Source organism: Pelmatolapia mariae, linkage group LG17, assembly GCF_036321145.2.
Source record: "Pelmatolapia mariae isolate MD_Pm_ZW linkage group LG17, Pm_UMD_F_2, whole genome shotgun sequence".
NCBI classification, from domain to species: Eukaryota; Metazoa; Chordata; class Actinopteri; order Cichliformes; family Cichlidae; genus Pelmatolapia; species Pelmatolapia mariae.
Window position 1 is genome coordinate 3,878,172 of NC_086242.1, and position 17,179 is coordinate 3,895,350.

Consider the following 17,179-nt stretch of genomic DNA (forward strand, 5'->3'; position numbering starts at 1 on the left):
GGATCGTAGCAGAGCTCTGCATGAACAAATAACTGCAAACCTCAATGAACTGAAGCAATACTGAAAAGGAGCCAAAATTCCTCCACAAGAATGTGAGAGACTGAAAAAGTCTACAGGAAAACATTATTTCAAGTTATTGCTTCAACAGGTGGGTCTAAAACCTATTGAATCATGCCGAGTACTGCGTCATAGGATTTCATAGTCTCATGAAAACTTCCTTTTTCAGAATCCAACTGTATCTTTTAAATGTCTGTGAGACTGACACTAGATCTGCAGGGTTTATGTTGATTGTAACAGCAGGAATAAGTAACACTAAGCTGTGTTTATGTGACTTGTTTTTTTGTTTTTGTTTGTTTGTTAAGTTCAAGGTTCTTTATTCGTCACATAGAAGTATAACACACAGTGAAATGTAACCTGACACGCTCTTCGACTTGTGCAAAGGGGGGGGGGGGGGGGGGGACATTATAAATAATATATAGTTATTATTTCAAACATGTAAACAATATACAGGTACATTTATTAAAGAAAATAAAAGAGAAAAAAATGCCATACAAAAGTCAATACATTTCAATATTGCTACCGTTCTGATTCATTTACATGTTGAAAGGGAGTGGGAAGAAGTACACACTTATTTAATCCCACCCCTTTGCCATGATTATCATGGCATGGACATCATGATATCAAGTTATCAGTTAATATTTAGTCAGCTTCCTTACTGATATAATCTGTAATAAAAATAGAGACATTCACTTAATTTCAATATTTTCCCTTTCTTTATAGTTCGAGAAGATCATATTTTATAACTCTTTTTGAACAGTTTTATGTTTGGACATTGCTTTAATTCCATATTCAAACTGTTCCACAGTTTTTTGTTATATTCAGCATGACTATAACAAAAAAAAAAAATACTCTGAATATTACCTGGCAGTTTTTGCTTTGAATAGAATTTGTGCTGTTTGGATCGGCAATTTTCAATATTTCAGACTGCAAAAATAGTGAGTTTGTATGTTCCCTATAACCTGGATTGTGGATGATTCGAACTGCTTTTTTTTAAGAGTAAAAAGTGAATGTAATGTTGTTTTATAGTTGTTGCCCCAGACCTCTGCACAATAGCTTAAGTATGGTGAAACCAGTGAACAGTAGAGAATATGAAGTGATGTTCTGTCTAATACCTGCTTTGCCTTGTTCAGTATTGCAATGCTTTGTGATACTTTGGAATGAATATATCTTACGTAAGCTCTCCAGTTAAGTTTTTCATCTATTATTACCCCCAGAAATTTATTTTCACTGACTCTTTCAATATCAAGACCATTTATTTGAATCTTAGCATTTGTATTTAAACTGCTATTTCCAAATAACATTAGTTTAAATTTATTCAAATTTAATGATAATTTGTTTTTATCAAGCCAGAACTTCACTTTACTTATTTCATTAGTCATATCCTCCAATAAATTCTCCAGATCATCACCAGAGCAAAAAATGTTTGTATCATCAGCAAAGAGTACCATTTTTAATACTTTGGACACTTTACAGATGTCATTAATGTATAAGTTGAAGAATTTTGGACCCAAAACTGACCCTTGGGGTACACCACAAGCAATGTCCATAAATAAGGAGCAACCACCATTTAATTTCACAAACTGCTTCCTGTCACTTAAATAACTCCGGACCCAATTTAAAACTGCCCCTCTGACACCATAACGTTCCAGTTTTCTTATTAATATATCCTGATCTATAGTGTCAAATGCCTTTGTCAAGTCTATGAATAACCCAGCCACATATTGCTTTTTGTCTATGGAAGTTGTGACGTATTCTATTGAAACTAATAGTCTCAATGATGTTGATCTGCTCGATCTGAATCCGTACTGACTCTCGGTGAGTAGTTTATGTTTATCTATAAATTTTTCTAGTCGGTTGTTAAACAGTTTTTCAAGAACGTTTGAGAATTGAGGTAGTAAAGAGACAGGTCTATAGTTTGTGACACTGGACACCAGTCTAAGAAATCTGTACATCTATATAACATTTATGTTTGCCTTTTGTGTAACAGCACATGAATCCATTCCCATGTGCATTTATTTCTCGAGAAACGTGAGCATGTATTTACAAATATATACACTGAAATACATTCTAAAACTCACATATTACATTAAGGAAGCTTTAGTTGGTAGACAGAAATACAGCTGCTTTTAAAAAAAAAGTACACAACCTCTCGTACAAATTATGAATGTTACAATCTCGACACCTCCGTATAAATGCTGGGGTAACTCATCTGGTGAAGCATTTGTTTGAAATACACTAAAATGTGTCAGTGGGACATAAAACATATTCTGGGCTTACAAACAGTCTATGAAATTGAAACAGTGGCCTTAGGTACAAAATATAAATGACAGTGATGATCGCTTTGTAACACCCAGAGACGAGGATTTTATTTCCCTTTCAGAGGCAACCTTAGTTGAGTTTAATAAAGGAGCAGCTGTTGGAAATTCTGTTCTTTGTTTTGGACTCGGTAGGTGTTAAAAAGTGCGTTTGTGAACCCGCGACGCTGATAAATCACCGATTATCACATGTCCACTGCTTGCACTGTAATCCAGGGAAACCACTTGCAGCTATCAGTGTGTGCCATTATTTTTCGGGTTCATAATATCTCTTTTTCATGGCCCGATATTTTCGGAGGAAATACAGAGCTTCTAGCTCCTTAATGACATGATCCCCCCGGGCCACCAGCTGTTTGATCTTCTCCGGGTCGGTCACGTCTTTATTCTTCATGAAGGCTGACTTCAGGCGCTGTTTGAAGTACGCTGCTCCCTGAGGGTATTCACGGCCGAGATACAGGAGCTTGTTTGGAGATGAGAGACACATTTTTAAAGCTCTGCAGCATTGCACACCACCCAGCGTTGTTTATTTTAACACCAATTTACTTACATTTTTGTACAGCCTGATAACTTCAGTTTTTAAAGGGTTGGCCATGGCCTTTCACTTTTGAAAGGAGGAGAAAGGGAAGGCCAGGGGAGAGAGCACACAGAAGCCATTACATAACATTAAGTTTAGCTTAGCAGCTAGCTTACGAATTAGCATGTAGAGCACTGCATTTATGCCAAGCGCAACAATTTCACATTTACACGTGTTATGTTATGTACGCCAATAAAGAGAAAAACGTCTTTTCCTTGTGTCCTTACCTATGAATGCAAGGGACAACTCCGTAGTACACGTTGTCGCACGTCGTATCGTCCTGTCGCAAATAAAAACATTGCAAGTACGCATGCGTGTAGGTTGCCACGGTTACCCAGACGCGCGGACGAACATGGTGAGGGTTTTCCCCCCTATTATTTCCTTATAATAGACCAGCTTAAATGTTATATTTTTCAAGGTTTAAATGATTACAGGCCATCAGTTAGCGCAATTACGTAGTATCCTATTAGTTTACTGTACGAAATACAGTTTCGTAGTTCTTAACTTTGACTCTCTTTTTCTCTCTTTATATATACACACACACACACACAGAGGTGGCAAAAGTACAGACTTTCTTTACTTAACTAGAACAATTAAGTAGTACAGATGCCTGGGTTAAAAAAATACTCCAGTAAAAGTTGAAGCACTGAAGCAACTGTTTTACTCAAAGTACATGCTCTGAAATGTACTCCAAAAAAGAAAGTAGCGCCTTCAAGGACAATTCTAACAAGGAAACGGAACCTTTTGCTATATTAATATAATATTATTATGCTATTAGAACATTATAATATAAATAAATACAATAACAAATTATAATCCCAGTGAATATGCCCAGTTTGAATGTGTTAAATAGGACCCAACGCAGTGGAAAGGAATATAAAAAAAAACGTTTTTCTGTTGCCTCCACAGTTAAACAGTAAAATGAAAACAGTCAAGAGTTAAAGTGAGATTCAGCAGGTGGGGGACACTAAGATCTGTGGAGTGGCTCAGCAAAGGGAAAAGAATCACACCTCATAATAATGTCTAATGTGAGATTCAGTAGATTTTATTTGTGTACATGCTGTGATCAGCTGACCTGCTGCTCTTTGTGAATTTACACAACTGAATTCAGCAAGATGTCAGCGGTTTTCACAAGATGTCCTGGCTGATGTCCATCCTCTACACTGACACTGACACCACTCTTCTACTCATTATATTGTCTTTACAGTAGACAGTATAACGTTGGAAATTCAGTGAATTAATCTAAACATCATCAGCTTAAATGTGAAGTTATTTCACACTCTTTTCTCTCCCTGTGAAATAAAGCAGTAAATAAACAGTTTGTGTGTTAGCTGACAGAAATGTTGAATTTGAAATTACCTGCCACTTAAAAAAAAACATCACTCGCTTCATGCTTCCCTCTCTTCAGTAGCGCTAGCTAGATTCTGAAGTTCCGCTAACACAAAAGGTCACCTGCACTACTTCTGGAAATGCAGGGAGTAAAAGTAAAAGGGTGTCAGAAAAATAAATAATCAAGTACCTGGATTTTCTACATAGGTACTATAACAAAATATTTGTACTTCGTTACTTCCCACCTCAGTATATCTGTCTATTTATTTATATAGTGTATATAGATAGATACATAGTTTCTTGAATTTCTGTTTTGAAGCATGACATTCTGTAAATTTCTCTCTCTGTCGTTTCCCTGTGAATGATAGCTTCCCAAGAAAAAACAGGTATGAGCAACAGGCAGTCACACTTTGTCTCTCTTTTACAATTAGACACAGAGAACTCAGCTCAAGATACACACAGGAAGCTTCGTTACTCTCTTTCTCACTGCTTATACCCACGTTCTCTTCAGCAATGAATCCATTTGCTAGTAGGTACACCCTGAACTGTCACTGTTAAACTAAACTTGCAATGCTCTGATGCCACAGAAGAAGGCCGGTAAGCTGTCCAAGGCTCAGAGGGCAAAGCGGCAGCAAGAGGAGGAGGAGAGGAGACTTCGAGAGGAAGGTGAGGGGTCTCTCTTCATTTAAACCTCCAGTGTAGGTGGCATGTCTGACACAGACTTTAAAGGGAAATTGACTTTAAATAATGAATCTGTTTTATGTTTTGAGCTTCTCTCAAGATGTATTTATTGTCATTATGTTGCTAGAACGTAACAAAAATTGCAATGGTGCCCTCGGTAATAAAGAAAATATAGAAAAGATAAATAAATAAGATTTACTTAAAAAATATATAAATGCAGAAGTCATCAGCAGTCTTTAGAGTACAGTAACTGGAAGTAAGTGTGCGTGCACGGGGTCCATGAGTCTATGTGAGTGTGTTTGCAGGGGAGCAGAGGGAAGGGCAGGTGGACGGATGGCTTTCACAGCTCTTGGAAAATAGCTGTCCTTCAGCTGGGTGGTGGTGGTCTTCATGTATCTATACCATTTCCTAGATGGCAAAGGTATGAACAGTTCGTATCCCGGGTGTGTGGGGTCAGCAGCAATACAGCTGGCCTTCCTTTGCAGTCTGCCAGCGTATACTGAATTGAGGTCTGTTAGCTGACCCCCCCCTTTCAGCAGTTTTCGCCACCATGGCCAACTCTTTTTTTGTCCTGGACTGTGCAGCTGCGTACCACACAGTCACGCTGTCGCAGAGGATGCTCTTGATCACGGCTCTTTAAAAGTTCTTGAGCAACTAGGGGGAGAGTCCAGCCCTCTTCAGTTTCCTGAGGAAGAAGAGTCTTTGTTGGGCCTTCCTTACCAGAAAGGAGGTGTTCAGGGACCGAGTCAAATCTGAAGTGATGTGGAGGCCCAGGAATGATATTTTATCCACACCCTCCACCACCAGAGGTCTGTGCTTTGTCCTCCTGGGTCTCCTGTAGTCTACTAAGTCTACTACCTCCTTGGTCTTGCTGGTGTTAAGCAACAGCAGTAAACAGCACTGGGACAGGTGCTGGATCTCCTCTCTGTAGAGGGTCTCGTCATTGTTTGTATTGAGACCCACTACGGTCGTGTCGTCTGCAAACTTCAGAACTGTGTTTGAGGAGTGGATAGCTGCGCACTTGTTGGTGAATAGTATGAAAAGGGCCAGACTGAGCACACAGCCCTGGGGTGTGCCTGCATTCAGGACCAAGGTGGATGATGTTCTGTCCCCTATTCTCACCACCTGAGGCCGGTTGGAGAGAAAGTCCCTGATCCATTGGCACATTGATGTTGAAAGTCCCCGGTTGTGGAGCTTCACTATCAGCTTGTCTGGGATGATGGTATTAAATGCTGACCTGAAGTCCATGAACAGCATCCTAACATAAGTGTTAGGATGCTGCAGGTTTGAGACAGCGTCCTCGGTGGACTGGTTCCCCCTGTAGGCAAAGTGATGCCAGACCAGCAGGAAGACTCTTCTTAATGTGTCTTTGGAGGATGCTCTCAAAGAACTTCATGATGACTGGGGTCAGTGCGACTAGGCAGTAATCATTTAGGCAGGCCACAGCGGATTTTTTTTGGCAGAGGCACAATGATGGAGGACCTAAGGCAGACAGGGATAGTGGAAAGTTGCAGGGACAGATTGAAAATGTCCAAAAAGACCCTGACCAGCTGGTCAGCGCATGTCCTCCCCGACACCTTTTCCGGTTTTGCAGCTTTGTTAGTGTTAATTCTCGTCAGAGAAGAAGTCATTTAGTGGAGCTGCAGGATCAGGGGCTGATGCTGCTCCTCTAGTTAAATGGGAGCAATGGTTGCGCTGCCTTTAGTGGTGTCAAATCTGGAGAAGAAACTGTTCAGGGTATCAGGAAGTGAGGGATCCCAACTGATCTACTGCTCTATGTTGCTGTTTATGAGTAGGAGAGATAGGTGCTTGTTGGTGGATGTGTTCTCTGTTAGCACTGTATCTGTAACATGTACATTGTAGAGGAAGCCCGGATCAGGACAGAAAGAGAAGAACAGGAGAGAGTGGAAAGAGAGACAAAGCACAAGGAAGTGGAAAGGCTCGAGTTAAAGGTAAGATCCCAGTGTGATATTAATATAACCCTAAATAGAACCCTAAACGAAGCATAAAAGAACAAGTGAACATACACCGAAGAGTACTTGGGAATACTTTCTGTGCCTGTGTGTTTGGATCTCTTTCTCTGACAGGACCTAGAGCGCAGAGAGGCCGAGCTGAAGGAACTGCACCATCTACTGGAGGAGAATCATACTGCAGTAACCAAATGGAAAACTGAAGCTGAAGAGAGAGCCGAGGTGTGGGTCCACAAGCATTCCGTCTTGTGGATATGGACATTTTCTTTTTCCCTTTGAGATACCCCTGATGGATTTCTGGCATTTGATAACGCACAGTGTATCCTTTGTGTCCAGTGGGAGCGATACATGCGTTGTGACGGTGCACCAGACCCAGTAGTACAGAAAGAGATGAATGCATACATGAGCTTATGGAGAGATGACCCTGAGGTCAACATTACGCTTGTGCTCCAGCAGTGTAATCTTGCTCTGCAGGTCTGTATGTGTTTGTTGATCAATGACAGTAAGGTTATTTTATTTTCCTATTAACAGATAATAACCAGCAACATTTTTTTTATGTTAACTGGCAATAATTTAGTGATAATAATCAGGATGAAAAATTAAGCACAGGACAAAAGTAGCTCTTCCAGCTATTAAAAATAGAGGTAACTAAAGCTGAGTCTTACAAGTGAGTTATCTGCTGTGTGTTCTAACATAACAAATCTGAGCTGTTCTTACAGCTGGTAGATGAGTTGGAAGATCTCCTCAAAGATGTTACAGATCCCCAGGAGGGCCAGAAGTACCAGGAGGTTCTCATAAATTTGCAGGAGCTAATTCACTCAAAACACCACCTCGCAACTGAAGAGATCCTTAAGGTACAAGATACCTGATTGTTCCTATGATAACACATCAGGATGCAGTTTGATTTATAGTAACAATATAGCAATAAGCCCAAAACCCTCTGTGTCCATGGTTTCAGAGTGCCAGTGAAAACGTCAGCACTGAGACAGGCAACATGCAGACTGTGATCAAAGATGACAACATTACACTGTGTCTCTGGGCCAACCTCAATAAGATTCCAAGGTTTGTTCATTAAGCTGTCATCTTATAATTTTATTCTGTTATATATCCACTGTTACAGTGGTGGATGCTCATATTAAAGTTTCACATGGTGAAATCAGTGTATGTGTAAGGAATCCCTTTGAGCCAAAGCTCTGACTTCAGATTCTTCAGTTCTAGGAGTGAGCACAGAAGCTCATCCTTCTCTTTAGCAGCCATGCAGAAGAAAGTTGGTTTAAGTGAGTGGGAAGGAAGCCAGACAGAGCGGTTAGACAGACAGACCAACTGTCTGTCTGTCCATCCATCTTCTGCTGCTTATCTAGGTTTGGGTTGCAGGGGCAGCAGTCTAAACAGAGACAGTTCATCTGGGGGGACACTGAGGCATTTCCAAGCCAGCAGAGAGACACTAGAGACATCTTTTCAGCATGTTCTAGGTCAGCCTCAGGGTCTCCTTCTGGTAGGACATGCCAGAAATACCTCATCTCATCCAGCAGCAATGGGCTAATTGTCCACGAACTCCTGAAACCCTTCTTGAAAAGGGGGACCACCACCATGATGCTGCATATCCAAAAATAAAAATTGGGTGCTAGAAATGAACATCTATTCCAGCGTTAAAGAAAGTCAACATTTGATGATGAAATTTGTGGACAGTACCTAAACACAGACTTGTACAAATGTTGCCTGTAGGTACACAGGCTGATGTTTTATTCCTCCTTGTGTTTCCACCTGGTCCATCCAGGTTTAAGAGTGTCAGCTTCAGTGAGGCAGGCCTCAGCTTTGAGCTTCCCAAGCAGCTGGCTGTGAGTGACATCGCTGTGCGCATCCTCCACACCCGGTATGACCACCTATCTTCATTAGCCAAGATGACTCATCTGAGAACACACACACCCAGCAACAGGGTCTACCCGGCGATGCAGTCCACCCAAAGGTTAGGCGAGAGGGAGGTAAGATGAAAGACTCAGCTTCTGTTGTGGGTTCCTTCATTTACTGGGTTCTTTTCCTTCCTATAGAATGCACATCTCACAGAGTGCAGCCAGTCTATGGTCAAGGAGGAACAGTCCAGAGCCTGAAGATAGCCAAGTGAGCCACGTCCAAACACAGATGGAGGCACTTGATGGTAAGATGGTCTTTAAATAAAAAGTAAGCACATAAACTAAACTTGTTTTAAAAATACATATGACACTATGTTACAACTAACTATGTCAATGATTGTTGTAAACGTAGCTTAGTTTAGACAGAATGTGTTTATTTCCACAGACAAATTAACCAGCGGTTCTTCTAAAAGCTTGAATGACATCTCTTTCTGTCTGTTCACCAGTCAGGGATCCGATTGGTCCCCCGGAGGAGCACACAGTGATCAACCCTGTGGCCCAGGTGGTAGACTTGATGGAGTACAGACCTCTGGGTGGAGTATTCTACTATGATGCGTTTCACCTCCCACCTCAAATTCAATATGCCCATGGCTGGAAATTTGTGCAGGTGAAGAGATAAGGGTCTTCCAGCTAGCATGAGATCAAACCTCACCTGTACTCAAAGTGCATGCCTGTTTTTGTTTGTAGGTGTTGAGGACAGGTATGCAGGTGTTCTCTTATCAGGCTGAGAAGTCCGGTTTGGATGGCCACGAGGCTCTCCCCTGTCCTCTTGTTGGGGTGTCTGTGACACTGCCCGACTATGTTGTCTTCTTGGAAGCTCCACAAGTGGCTCGCTGGGATGCTGCTGGTATATCACACTCTGAAATACATTTGAAAGACCCCACAAAGTCAAAGATATTGAAACTGTCTACTCCCAAAGGTAAGCAGTGGAGGATGGATGGTATCACCAACATCTCCTATGATGAGTCTGAGGCCAAAATCTCTTTCAAGATGGACTCCTTCCAAGCATTTGCGCTGATGCAGAAAACCTACGCCAACCTTCCTTTTCAGAGCTGGGAGCTCCGGCCACTGGGCCAGGACTCTGCTCTCTACACTGTCAACGGGGCGTTCATGAACATCAGCATCACTATTCAGGTAAGACTGCAAGAGCACTGTGGATGCAAAACACAGGAAATAAACAGGAGATGTGGCTTAACTGTTACAATTTGTGTGTCTGTGTCACTGATAGGATAATAAATGTATGCTGCAATCAGAGCAAGAGGGAGGGCTCTCTCACCTCATAGGAAAGTGGATGAGTGGCTCGGACCTGCAGAAGGCCATGGTCGATGCTGGGGTCAACATCTTTGTGAATGAATACACGCACAAATACGTCAGCAGCACTGCCAAGGTCTACAACACAAAACCAAGATGCTAAATTTGAGATGCTAATATCAGAAGCTTAATAAGAATCCTTCAAAGATTAAAATGCATTTTATGAAGTCAAATGGGTTTCAGAATGGAAAAATGGACTTGAACGCCCCATTAAATTAGGAGATTGAAAAACAAGGTTCAGCTGATATTTCACATGGTACCCACTATTTAAGCAGCTCAGACTACCCTCAGTTGTTGTGCATCTTTTCATTCATCTGACTGAAGAAGTGAATAAGTGCTTTTCATGTCACCAATTAGGGCTGTCAACGTTAATGCGTTAATGCGTCCTCACGATTAACGCTATTCTAGCGCAATCAACCCATCTGGAGTGCAGAATGGACAAACTTTGGACAAACTGCCCGAAATGCGTTGACAGACATTTCAGGGATTTTGAGTCATTCTGCGCTCCAGATGGGTTGATTTTAAAAATTTTAATCGCGTTAATCACGATGACTGCGTTAGCGTTAACATTGACAGCCCTACACCAAATATAAATGACTACAGACAGAAATGTCAGTTAGCGTGTGACTTGGTTGGTGAGATTTTCACCTGATAATAGCATTAAGTTAAAAGTTTTGAACCAAAGCTTGTATTACACAGTGCATGTAAGTGTCCCATGAAATCATAAGATAAATACGCTTTTCTGTATTTACACAGGGCTGCCTGAAGCGGTCTTGATATGTAGTTTTAAACAGCGATTTAATTATTGTGTTTTTGCAGTATTAAGAATTACGAAATGATCTGTGGGTTTTCTGTCCTCTTCAGGACCCACTCACAGAGCACGCTGCCTACGAACAGATGGCCCTCTTTTCCTCTGCCTGTGCATTCTCGTGGAGCAAGTGGAATGCTAAATGTGGAGCTGAACATCTGGTCATGCAGGTACTCTCTCACACATTGATACACTTTATGCAATGTAGTATTTAACTCCATTATCTTCTTAAGGTCTCAGTCACACTAGAGTAAAAATAGAACGGCTACCTCTGTGCGAGCGGGAGAAAATACTGTGGCTGGTGAGTGATTGTGCTGAAAATATTTTTGCTACCTGGGACAGACTGCAAGAAGTTGTGGGGACCACTTTTGGTTGCAAGGAGATCCAGCATGTTGCTTGGTGGGAGGCAACCTCTCTCTGTCCGATTTGGACCGACTGCAATCCCTCTCAAAGAGATTGGTGAAGGTTTGCGATTAATCGCCATCCACTTTACAAATGCAAACATGCTGTAATCAACTAGAGTCAGTCTGTGCCAATGAGCACAACTCTGCTACCTGATCAAATAATGAACCAAGAAAACGTGAATTACTAAAGTTTGTGTCAGAAAATTTAGCATAAACTGTGCTGAATTTTGATTTGATTTGATTGAATTTTAAAACTAAAAAACGTGTTTAGTTATTTAGAATGGGAGGTGGACATGTTTTCAGAACGATTGCATAATTAATACACCCGATTGGCTCAAAGCGGAGAGCGAGACAAAACTTTGGCTCCATCCTGTCATTCTTTACTCAGTCCTCTGAGTGTTTAGAGCCAAGCCTCATGTATTCCTGCTGTGCAGTAACACTGGGATTTAATTAAACAGCAGAACTCAAAGAAGCATCGGAGGGAGGCAGGAGATGTTGGACAAATGATGCATACAAGGCTATGTCTTGTTGTGGCAACCTATCATTTTTATTATAATGGGCAGAGCAGGTTTCAGTGTTTAGAGATTTGAAACATCTCTTTAGAAATGTTTTCTCAGCAGTGTGCAAAGACAGGAAACTTTAAGGTTTCTTTCTTTTACTTCCTTAATAGATGCATTTACATAACATCTCTGTCAAAATGCAGCTGTTTTGGGACTGTGTTAGTTTAATGTGCAGTATGAACAGTGTTATCCTCTCTACTTGAGAAGCTGGCAAACGCAATTCAAATATTTTAAATTACCAGAGAAGTCTAGCTGGTCTTACCGGCACGCCATAGCAGCTGCACCACAAATTGTGTGCGTGACATTTGTTGAGCGATGCCTTCAGTTTCTAACTGCAGGATGTGTGACAGCAGTTCTGTTGCATAACACCAATTCAGTTTCACACACTGCAGAGAAGCTCAGACAGATGCATGCATTTACACATGTAGCACAGTAACAGCACATTAACACAGACGGCAAACATAAACATATTGAGTCTCCTTCAGCCCGGTCTCGTTTATCTGAATTGCCTTTGTTTTCAGAGAGAAACTTTAAAAACCTGTGTAAAAGCTGCGCTTACACTCTATTACTTTGTTTGTACATTACTCGCTGATTTTTGAGCTACAAGTTTGCACTGTTCTGTGCAGTTCACCGGTAATAAGTCTGCCCCAGGCTCTGGTATAGCATCACATGTCTGATGCAGACAGCAGTAGATTTGAGAGCTATCACAGGTAATTGTGGTATTATTGAAAACCAGATTTTATGTAATTGTCAATTCACCCTCCCCCCGCATGTGGTCTCAGACCTGGGCCCGGTCTCTGAAGCAGCCATTTCAAAGTCAAGGACACTGCACACAGTTGCAACAATTGTGGTTTGGCTGCAGTCTCCAATTACCATTCTCTCTAGTGCAGCTCTAGATTAAAGCAGACTACCACCTGGGTTCTCTTAACATCAACCTTTACACAGCCAGAGCTATGAAAAGGTAAAACAGGAGGCTTTTTATAGAACACGAAACCAAGAAGCAAAAGTGATATTAACTTGTCAGTAACCTTTTAGTGAGAATCAGGTAGTCACCATAGTTGAGCAGAGAACAGAGATGAAATTGGCTAACATTTAATATGCTTTAATGTTACATCAACTTGCAAAACTCTTTGCCAGGTGTGTGAGCACCACGATCCCTCCCCCGTGCCCAAGGACTCATGGAGTCTGTACCTTCTGGGAGCTCAGAGGAGTCGAAAGCTGGCGATCACAGAAACAAGTGAAGCTTTTTCTCCAGATCATTATCCTGGCAGCGAGTTTCACTCCACCTTCATCCACTTGCTTCAGGACACCATGAGTCCCAGTGGCGTCGCTCGGACCAGAAATTCCCATCATTTGTTTGTCGACACAGTCCAGAGCCTGCTCTGTGCCACAAGGCCCCTGATGTATTCATAATCCCAGTGAAATAAACTTAGAAATGCATGACTAAATACAACGAGAGAGAGCTGAATTTGAAATGTACACTTGGATGGACATAACACAAATCTTCTATTGTAGAATTGGCTACTTTATTTGTGAAAAGATCCACGCATCTCCTTTGGAACATACAAAAGTGTATGAAGTTGTGGCAACCACAGCAAAAAACTTGAAGATGGAAAATACAAAAAAAAACAAAAAATGTTGGTGTTGAAACTGTAATAATGCAGAAATATAAGTTAAAACTCATAATCACATTTTCCACTCAAAACTAGCAAACTCATAAATATAGATTTCATAAACACTTAAGAGTTTTATTACCAGTGTTTAAAGAGTTAAAAGTTATAAAATGTCCTCAGCAACCAATGAGGTAAAATTCCATTAAAAATGCTGGTATTCTCCTGTATCCTCAAGTACATAAAATGTGCTTAAAAAGCCACAGGTGGAGCAGCTCACTGAACAGCTGAGCAGCACTATCATACATGCATACACACACAGATAATCTAATTTAGCAAACATAATGTGATGCATAAACTCCTCCATAGGGTTAACTATTCCTGAGGCCAGGCCTGTGCTGTTGATGCAAGTCTTATAGGAATTTGCAGGCACAGTAAACATCCCAACAGCCTCTGAACTCCCAGTGCAATAAATATCTCTGGAGGGCTGATGGGCACTAGCACCATTGACCCTCAGGACTTTGACTAGACAGGGGGCTGGCCATTGTACCGGAGCCCTGTGTAGGGCCACAGCAGCTGCTGGATGGTCATCCAGGAGTCCCCGGTCCCTACAGGGGCTGCGTCTACGGCTGGCTGCATCACCAGGCTGGCCAACAGTGCCAGGAGACCTATGAAAATAAACAATGATAACAATAAGAATCCTTTGTTTAATTAAGAAAACACCCCCACTTCTGCATGGATAACGATCTCTGAATTATTGATGTTTTACTTGAATGTTACAGCTGTGTTATTGCTGGGTACCTTGATGCAATTTATCTGAAAAATACTAGGTAAAGATTTAAAACACATGGTACCAAGAACAAAGTACAATATTGGTGTCAAATGCATATATGGCAGTTTTGCGTTTGATGGCACATTTTCAAAAAAAAAAAAAAAACTGAACAGGGGGGTGATATTAAAAACACAGCTGGAGGAAGATTTTGCAATTAGACCAACTATGAACAGGTCAGTAATGTAAAGTTTCATGAATTTCCAAGCGTGCTTAGGCCCTCAATAAAAGGAGTTTATTTGCCAAAATAACTTTACCATTATTACGCAACTTAGCGGTTGCCAAAGCATCAACGTTGAGGCTTCAAGGTGGGGGCACGACAAACAAGTGGAAGATGTCACGGTCTGTCCTTTATATACAGTCAATGGAGTGGTTCTCCTAGGTTCAAACCAGTAATGGTAACAAAAGGAGCCTACCTGCTAGGAGCACCATCATGGCTAGCCAAAGCCAAAGACCCCTGCCACCTCTGGCTACTGCTGCTGCCGTCCGGGAACTGGTTAAACTATGGGACAGAGACTGGGCCATTCCTGGTTCTGTAGATGTAGGGCTGGATGAAGGGCTAGGCCTAAAGGAAAAGAAATCACGTTATGACACGAACTGGGTAAGACATGGGTACTGAGAAAAATAAAAAAGATAAAATGTTAAAAAGATAAGTCTTTCGCTTTAAGTTACCAAAAATACTTGTGACGTAGTTAGCTTATTTCAGGACACTGTCATGAACACAGTAAAATCTGTTGGTCATTTGTGGCAACTTAATTACAGCAGGCAGTAAATTAGCTGTGACTTGGCTAAAATTACAATTTAAATGCAGTTAAGTGCATTTAACCACCCATCTTATAACTGCATCAAAGCACAACCATACACATCACTGTTAGCATAGAAAGATGTCAGCAGTTGTTAATAGCAGTTGGCACTGAGCTGGATTTCAGCATTAGCTTATCAGGCAAAGGCAACAGATAATTTTGGCCTGAGATCTGTCAACAGCAGGAGTGCTGCTTAAATTTACTTTGGCATCAATGAGAGTCAATGTAAGGTTATAAGTGGCCTTTGATTGGCACTCCCTTCAGATAAACACAGGCCTTTTGCATGCATTAGTAGTGTGTTTTTCCCCCCCTTGGACAAAGTCAGAATCCACAATCACTTCCCATTTTGTATTTTCTCCCAACACACTTACAGCATTACAAAGAGCTCATCCTGATTCCTGAGAGATGTAAAGGGAGGAAAAGAGGAAAGGACAGTTCAGAACAACACATGATCTGCATAGTTTGCATGATCTGTCACTTCACGAAAACAAAGGAACAGGCCAAGGTTTGCACATAAAACTGAAAAAGGTGGCTGAGCATGTTAGTAGGTGACAAAAGCAAGCCTGGAGAACTCGAACTGGTTATCACGTTGAATCAAAAATGCAGAAACAAGTCATAACATAACACATAAAAAAAAAAAAGCATGCATTAAAAAGAACACAACCAAAACAAACAAAAAACACACAAAGTCTCCAGCTGAAGGAAATGATGAATTTCAAACAAAAGCCTCTGAGCCCCTTGAGCATAGAAGCTAGTCCAGCAGAGATCTACATCATGAAAGAGTTTCATCATTTAGGAGGTCCCACAACGTCCTCAAAGTTTTGAAACAAAAGGATGTGAACATCAGATGTTAAAGACACATTACATTTCTGGTATTAAGGATACTTTGACCCAGGCCTCTGTTATCATTATACACAGCAGCAGGGCAGTGTTGACCAAATAGTAAAAATGGGGATGGTGTCTTAAAATTGAGATCATTATTAATGCCAAAATGTTAGATGACTATTGATGACTTTTAACCTCAACGTTGGAGATGGAGGTTTTTGGTGTATAGACATACCGAAATTTTGTTATGATATGCAATAACTGGTGAATGTTCTGAATGGCAATGAAGCGGTTATTCCATTCTAAAATAAAAACATTAATATGCCACTTATGAACTCTGATATCACAAGACGTTCAGGTTACAATTACTGGAACCTCAGTACAGCTAAATGATCAACTCTTTCACCATGTGTCAGACTCTTGGTTTGTTGGCAGACAGTAGTGCTACCGTACGGTAGTGGTGGGCATTTAGTTGGACTAACGTCTTAAGGGGCAGAATGAGTGAGGTGAGTTTGCTGCCCAGCTCACTGAGACTGGACCTCCTCTCCACCACTGTCTCCTCCTTCTGCTCGTCCTCGGACTGGCAGTCTGTGTTGTTGCAGGCCGTCCTGTGGGCATGCACGGGTCAGGCATTCAAACACACTTTTCAGCTGCACAATGACATATGACCATTGCTACAAAACCACAATTTTGTGTGCACGTGCACACGTGCACACATGCAAAAGTCATGCATATGAAGCTAACAAAAGCAAGCAGAGAGACACCCCTGCAGCAGTCATTGAATTATATTCACCTCCTGCAGACCTCTCAGACATGAAGTCACGTTTAAAATTATAATTTTGTTTTGCATTAATCAGTTCATTCCCAGCAATGCAGAGTATATGCTTAAATATAGCACAAAGCCATAAAGCAATTTCACGACCTTTCAGATATTTGGAGATTATTAAGCGCTTGATTTCCATCACCTTTAGCCTTAGCTTTGGCTTTTACATTAGTTTTCCAAACATGTGAAAGCATACGGTGCCCCATAAGAAAAACAAACATGTCACAAATGTCCACAGCAAAGATGTGTCACTTCAATATTTTGTCTTCTTTTTTGTCTTCATTTATTTATTTGTACTATTTGTATTTTATTTGTTCTATTTCTATTGTATATATTAATTGGCATCTGTGTGTGGACAGCAAAGAAA

General features: G+C 41.1%; 3 protein-coding genes across 7 annotated transcripts in view; 1 reads left to right on the forward strand and 2 right to left on the reverse strand.

The window, feature by feature from the left end:
• Positions 1-446: 446 nt before the first annotated feature.
• LOC134615785 (LYR motif-containing protein 5A-like) lies at positions 447-3,240 on the reverse strand. The gene is made up of 3 exons (XM_063460445.2): positions 3,177-3,240; positions 2,923-2,976; positions 447-2,835 (listed from the first exon to the last, which is right to left on the reverse strand). The coding sequence occupies exons 2-3, from the start codon at positions 2,965-2,967 to the stop codon at positions 2,623-2,625; spliced, it is 258 nt and encodes an 85-aa protein (XP_063316515.1). The 5' UTR covers positions 2,968-2,976; positions 3,177-3,240; the 3' UTR covers positions 447-2,622.
• A 1,327-nt stretch (positions 3,241-4,567) lies between these two features.
• dnai7 (dynein axonemal intermediate chain 7) lies at positions 4,568-13,348 on the forward strand. Its single transcript, XM_063460570.1, has 14 exons — positions 4,568-4,944; positions 6,823-6,911; positions 7,047-7,151; positions 7,266-7,403; positions 7,649-7,783; positions 7,888-7,991; positions 8,707-8,916; positions 8,978-9,084; positions 9,259-9,446; positions 9,527-9,686; positions 9,759-9,973; positions 10,068-10,226; positions 11,015-11,128; positions 13,060-13,348. The coding sequence occupies exons 1-14, from the start codon at positions 4,857-4,859 to the stop codon at positions 13,333-13,335; spliced, it is 2,088 nt and encodes a 695-aa protein (XP_063316640.1). The 5' UTR covers positions 4,568-4,856; the 3' UTR covers positions 13,336-13,348.
• Positions 13,349-13,426: 78 nt separating this feature from the next.
• The window catches only part of lrmp (lymphoid-restricted membrane protein), a 30,125-nt gene continuing 26,372 nt past the window's right edge, over positions 13,427-17,179 (reverse strand). For 2 of the 5 annotated variants that reach the window (XM_063500728.1, XM_063500730.1), the window contains 3 exons: positions 15,536-15,562; positions 14,778-14,926; positions 13,427-14,200 (listed from right to left, as the gene is read on the reverse strand). In XM_063500728.1, the coding sequence (XP_063356798.1) occupies positions 14,058-14,200; positions 14,778-14,926; positions 15,536-15,562 (319 nt within the window). In that variant the 3' untranslated portion in view covers positions 13,427-14,057. Of the gene's footprint in view, positions 14,201-14,777; positions 16,598-17,179 lie in introns of those variants that run through there. The other 3 variants (XM_063500729.1, XM_063500732.1, XM_063500731.1) reach the window with 2 other exon arrangements.

Bases quoted from the DNA above. Each gene is read 5' to 3' on its own strand.
- LOC134615785 (XM_063460445.2), bottom strand. From the start codon at position 2,967: ATGGCCAACCCTTTAAAAACTGAAGTTATCAGGCTGTACAAAAAT. The intron at 2,836-2,922 runs GTAAGTAAATTG...TCTCCAAACAAG, and splicing joins TTATCAGGCTGTACAAAAAT to CTCCTGTATCTCGGCCGTGA.
- dnai7 (XM_063460570.1), top strand. From the start codon at position 4,857: ATGCCACAGAAGAAGGCCGGTAAGCTGTCCAAGGCTCAGAGGGCAAAG. The intron at 8,917-8,977 runs ATGAAAGACTCA...TCCTTCCTATAG, and splicing joins TTAGGCGAGAGGGAGGTAAG to AATGCACATCTCACAGAGTG. The intron at 10,227-11,014 runs GTCTACAACACA...TGTCCTCTTCAG, and splicing joins ACGTCAGCAGCACTGCCAAG to GACCCACTCACAGAGCACGC.